This window comes from Apis dorsata, unplaced genomic scaffold, assembly GCF_000469605.1.
Source record: "Apis dorsata unplaced genomic scaffold, Apis dorsata 1.3 scaffold_5, whole genome shotgun sequence".
NCBI classification, from domain to species: domain Eukaryota; kingdom Metazoa; phylum Arthropoda; class Insecta; order Hymenoptera; family Apidae; genus Apis; species Apis dorsata.
The window spans coordinates 164,708-170,985 of NW_006263308.1; the positions used below are offsets into that span (position 1 = coordinate 164,708).

The window sequence follows — 6,278 nt, forward strand, 5'->3', positions numbered from 1 at the left end:
GGTAAAGAGAAATAAAGAAGGATCTTTTATCAAAAAAAGAGATCTCAATGCGTCGCCGAAGAACATCGAAAAAGTATTAAAATGTATTATGTGTCATTTAACTATATTTAAGTTATTTGACATAAAAAAAAAAAAACATGTTATGGATTGATTGATGACTTTAAGAAATTTATATGAGCCAACAAAAATTATATTGTGTTTTACAAACATATCTTCGCTTCTTTATTTTCATGATAAATATTGAATTATTAAGAAAAAAAATAGTTTTTTTCTTTATTCAACATTATTGTAAAACTATTTCTTTATATTATCTTTGTAGAATTATCCTTAGGCTTTAATAAATATAACAAAAAAAATCACAGAAGCCTTCACAAGTTTGCCTATTTGCATCTAATATATCTAGTATAGTGTCGCAAAAAAAGGACACTACAACCGCATATGGCGTTGCTAGAAATTTTAATTTAAATATATGATACATCTTATATAAGTCTCAGATTTATTGTAAATGGCCCATGGCCAAAAATATATTCATTTAGAAAAAATATAATTATAAACAAAAAATTCATGGTACAGCCGTAATGCATGGAACAATAGTAACGTGCCTACGAACACGACGTGGATCGTGTGATAAAAATTGGAAAAAATATAGTACTTTTTTTCTTGAAATTTTTTTTTAAGTTTATTTAGTACACATTAGTTCAATTAACTTTATTATATCGAAGATCGAAAATAATTAATGAAAAAAATTAATGATAAAGTTACGCGAACCACGTCGTATCATAAATACAATCAAAGGTATCATACTACTTGCTTGCATGTAAGCATAGCCGAAAATTCAGCGAAATATCCATTAAATATAAAAAAGATCACCCTTAAGGTCATTAGCGAATGTTATTAATTACAGCAAATTTGTAAAATAGGACATAAAAACACTCCGTAATTATAAGAAAAATAATTTTATTGAAAGATGAAAAAAATGTCTTTTAAGAGAAATGTTTCTTTTAAATTACCCATTATCAATGAATTTTACAATAAGGAGTCTCGTTTCGACAAAAAATTATTAATCTTAAATGATTATATTTAATCATTTTATATTGATATTAATTTTTTTAAAGAAATGATTGATAATAGACTTTAACATATATTAATTAACGAAATTATCAGATTATATATTTTCTTTAATAGTAATGCTTATCGATTAGTTTTTCCTCCATATTAATTGCTTAATGAAAATAATTCCAAAGTTTCCAAAAATTTCATAATGCAAAAAAGTGATTTTATACTTAATATCTCAAGATCATAAATCTAACTTGATTTTTTCAGATTTTATTTCTTTACTTATTTTTATTTATTTCTTTTATTTACTAAGTTTCTTTATTTTCAGCGCGTAAATCTATTAATAAAATGAAATTCTAGAATTTTAAATTTCACTAGATTTTTTTCACCTAAAAAATTTAATAATAATTTTATATTTATGATTTAATTACACTTTAATCATTTTTAATATTTTATTAAATTATATCTTTTTTATTTTTTTATCGAAACGAAAACCAATTAATTTATTTTTTGTCATTTATAAAAGAATGAAGAAAGAAAAATAGGATAAAATCGTGAGATACGAAGTAAAAATGTAAAGATAAAAAGTAAAGTGTAGCGTGCTATTTAAAAAAAAAACTTTTTTCATTGATATATCAGTAAGAAATTATATATTCTCGACACCAGTGATTATTTTCTCTTTTATGAAATATAATTGTAAAGAAAAAGATGGAAATTATGTTTTTATATACTATTTCATTAAAAGAATATAATAAAAATATAATAGTGCTTTTATAACAAAATAGATAATATATCTTTAAGTCTTAAAAAATTGTATTAAACTTATTAAATTTATTTGAATTAAAGTTATTAATTTTATTATTAATCTAATTAAATAATTGGAACATGATTGAAAAATTTTTAAATTTATATATTTTTTTTAAATCTATACATAAAAAATATAGAATGAATCATAATATCACTAGGTATCGAGATTCACGAAGAAAGAAAAATATTTAATAAATAAAAAAGCGGACAAATAAAAGCTTATGTGCATTCTTGTATTATAATAATTATGATAAATGTATAATTATGTAATGTGTGCGCGAGGAAAATTTACACATGATAAGAGAAAAGATTCAAATATGATAATAAATATAGAAAAAGGGATTTGTAATTGTAAAATACTAATATTATAAAAAATAAACTATTGCTAATCTTTGTATAATCTTTAATAAATTTCAAATTAGATTTCTTTCAAAAATTTATCAAATCTTGTACTTAAAAAAAACGTATTTGATTCAGATTGTATTTGAGTAGAAATGCAAAAATTAAGGGATTAATATTACAATTTACAGATTAAAACTAAAGTACAGAAAAATAATAGAATAAAAAGCATATGAAAATCTAGAAGGCAGATAAAAGCAGCAACAAATAGATGGCACATAGAAAGCGAATAAAAAACATTGGGTAAATAATAAAACAGAACAATTTAAGGAAAATAGAGAAAGAGAAAGAGAAGCAGAGAAAAATTCCGTATTTATATGTGTAAACAATTGCATGTGTGTTATATATGTATATGCTTGTGCGAACATAGAACAAAGACAGTTATAGGCAGATAGATACAGACAGACAGACAGACAGACAGCAGTCAGACAGATAGATAGAAATAAGATAAAGATTTAGCGAAAGTAAGAAAGATAGAGCAGAGAGGAGCGCTTACAGCTTGGTCTGTCGAACTCTTGCTGTAGGGTACTGGTATCAAACGTTCCTGCAACTCGCCACCTATTACCTTCAAGAGCAAAGGATAATATCATGGTTATAACTAGATGCAACGAGCAATTAACGCGCTTACTAGTACACCAGTTTTCGAAATATCGATTAAAAAAAAAATTTTTTAGTGTTCCCCGTTTATGGCCCGGTTTGAGTAATACCGCTCTATCTTTAGGCACTTTTTAACTGATTAAAATTATCTCTTTTTTTAGAATTTTCCTAGAAAAAAGCGCAATAATTATAATGTTTAACTTCTTAAAAAAACTTTTTCAATAATTTTATTGTCTCAAATATATATTATGTAAGAAATCATTGAAAACTGATCTTAAGAAATATATTATCTAATATATTAGTTGTATTAAAAAACAAAAATAACTTTAGAAAAGCTAAAAAGTGCCTCATCATTAATTATTATTGAGGAAGAAAACTATACTTAAAAATAATACCTGCTGGTTGTATAATATTATTTTTGATATGACTTGAATACACAGAATCCGCGGAATACGATTGCATGGAAACAGAACTTAAAAGATAATAGAGATTGGTAAGCAGAAACCGAGAATAGCTCGTACATGCAACGCAAGACATAATATCCTTGATATTATACCCTCATATGTTTCAATATGTTTCATTTCTCAATTACTACCGTTCCATTGGTGAAATAAATTCAATATATATCTTCCCCTTATCCCGTTGTAAAATCAAAGTTAACAAACTTGCAAAGTTAAGATACTTAATTAAATAAGTTTCATTTATCTTTGCATTTCAAACTTCTCGAAACACAATGAATTATAAAATGCAAAAAGAAAAGAAAAATAAAAAGAAAAAATATAAAAGTAACAATAATCATGTGAAATAATATAAATAGAGTATTTTGTGAATGCATAGTATCAAAAATAGTTAAAATACTAATTAAGCTAAATATCAATGGAATATTAAATGTTAAATTTCCGACAATAAATAAGCAGAGTAAATTTAAGGTTAGAATTTGATTTCGCTGAAAATATTCTGTAAGAATAACTATCAATGTATTTAAATGACTATTGCATATTAAATTATCTCAGTAAATCATTAGTTAAATATAAGCACATTGTGAACTTAACGTCAAGTAATTCTTATAAAATAGTGAATAGCACCGTTAATTGATAGTAAGATCAATATATGATTAACGGATTGTAATAAAATTTTCTATTAGAATTCATGAATATTAGTTCAGTTCAAGGTTAATTAAAGAGTAATTCTAATTTATCAACAAAGTTCTTTAATTGATTTTATTTTTTTCTACGTTTTCATATTAAAAAAATAATATTTCTTTTTTTTTCAATTAAATTCATTGAAATTTAAATAGCATTATTTTATTGTATCGCTTTAATTCAAAATTTAATTATTTCTTCCTTTTTTTAACAATTTAAAACTTTTAGCAAAATCGCTCAAGAATTTATTATACTGTTACTATTAGAAGATAATTACTCGATATAACCTTGATAAACCAATATTAAACTTCAGAATAGCATTACAACTAGACCTATTTCAGTGATACATTGATTTGTAACATAGGATTTGTCCATTACAGTGCAAAAGCTTCGGTGCGGATCTCTTAATTAATTTTAAATAGAATTAGACTGGAATGACCATGAAATAAATCGATTTGCGAGCGAGAGTGGTCACTTACACAAATAGAAAATATATTAGCGTGAGTAAAAAAAAGATAATGAAAGCTAATGTGCCGGTGTTCACAGCTGAAAATGGTGCCTTTGATCTATAATCTGTAATTTATTTGAACATTTCATTACATTGATAACGTAATTATTTTCAAGATTAATAATTGAAAAAATATATTTATTTTGAGAAAGACAGAAATCAGAAATTTATTGTGATTAAATGAGTCTGCTCTAGAAAGTTTATAATTTATCATTCCTGAGAAAAATTTTCACTAAATAAATAAGAGATGAAGATTATAAACAACTGAATATTTTGTTCTTTTTCTTTTTTCTAACGTGAAAGAACATTATGAATATGGACAATAGAATACAACTGGCATAAGCCAAACATAGAAAAGTTTTAATTTTTCTATTTCACTCTAAATAAAATATAAAGTTTTTAAATTGTATTAGATTCTATCATATTTTCCAATTTTTAATCTTTTTTCTTTAAAATATATAATCTTACATAATGAGTCACTTAAGAAAATATAATATCTTTTTGATTAAGATGTACATTTATTTAAATTGAAGACAAAGCTCAATATTAATAAAATAAATTAATATTAATAATATCGTGATTGAAACATAAATAATATTTAATTCTTTTTTCGTATATTTTTAAATAGCAAAACAAATTCCTTTTTCATAAAATTTAGAATATCATGAAAAGCTTTAGAGAAATTCAACTAAAAACAAGTAAAATAAATTATTTTAGCAGTGTTTAAAATGAACATTTATATACGTATATATATTGAAAAATTAAAAAAATTATCCAAAAGGGAAAAAGATTTTTAGATTAAAATATACGTATACAATAATTTATAATTTATAATTATTAATTATACGATTGCCTTTAAGAATCAGTATTTTTCTTTATTTGTTAAATCATTGTGCAGATATTTTTTTCATTTGTGAATTAAGATGTGAATTAAGAAACGAATTTCCATAACGCACACTCTTGCTTTTTCCGTTCAGTAGAGGGATTAATGAATTATAATAAATTCTCTGCAATAGAATAATTAAGTTAAATTCATAATATTTACAATTACATACTAATTATTTGAACTTGTTATTTTCTTAAAAATAATATTATTTCATTTAACTTATTTTCTATTGAATATCAATCATTAAAAAAATGTCCTTTATCGATGTAATAAATAACTAAATAAAATAATCTGTATTTTGAGTATTTTCAAACTATTAAAAATGAAATCTTATGGTACAATATATGCAAGTAATATATGCAATTTCAATATTTTGTTTTATCATATTCGAACATATATAGAATAAATTTGTTTATTTTACATTAAAAATATTCCAGTTTTCACTTTATGAAGTGAATTCAAAGATTTAGTGTCATAGTTAAATATTACAGATTTTTTATAATATCAAACAAAGAAAAAAAGAATCATATTAAAGATATACTAAGCATGTTCATGCACCCTCTACTGATCGGTTTTAATCAAATATAACATTTAGATAACATATCTTATACTTTATTTTATATAACAATAATAATAATAATAATAATAATAATAATAATAATAATAATAATAATAATAATAATGATGATGATGATGATGATGATGATGATGATGATGATGATGATGATGATGATGACAATGACGATGACGAAGATGACGACGACGACGACGACGATGACGATGATGATGATGATAATGATGATAACGATGATGATTATGATAATAATAATAAAAACGATAATAATTAATAATAATTAATAATAATAATAATAATTAATAATAA

The 6,278-nt window shown here is 23.0% G+C and overlaps 1 protein-coding gene across 9 annotated transcripts in view; it reads right to left on the reverse strand.

Annotated features, from left to right (window-relative positions):
• The window catches only part of LOC102680462 (plasma membrane calcium-transporting ATPase 3), a 64,331-nt gene that overhangs the window by 2,914 nt on the left and 55,139 nt on the right, over nucleotides 1-6,278 (reverse strand). For 4 of the 9 annotated variants that reach the window (XR_004149700.1, XR_004149696.1, XM_031508373.1 and 1 more), the window contains one exon: nucleotides 2,759-2,827. The exons of the other annotated variants lie outside the window; for them this stretch is intronic. Coding sequence is in view for 2 of the 4 variants with exons in the window: in XM_031508373.1 (XP_031364233.1) it covers nucleotides 2,759-2,827 (69 nt within the window). In the remaining 2 variants the exon portion in view is untranslated. The remainder of the gene's footprint in view (nucleotides 1-2,758; nucleotides 2,828-6,278) is intronic. 9 annotated transcript variants of the gene reach the window in all.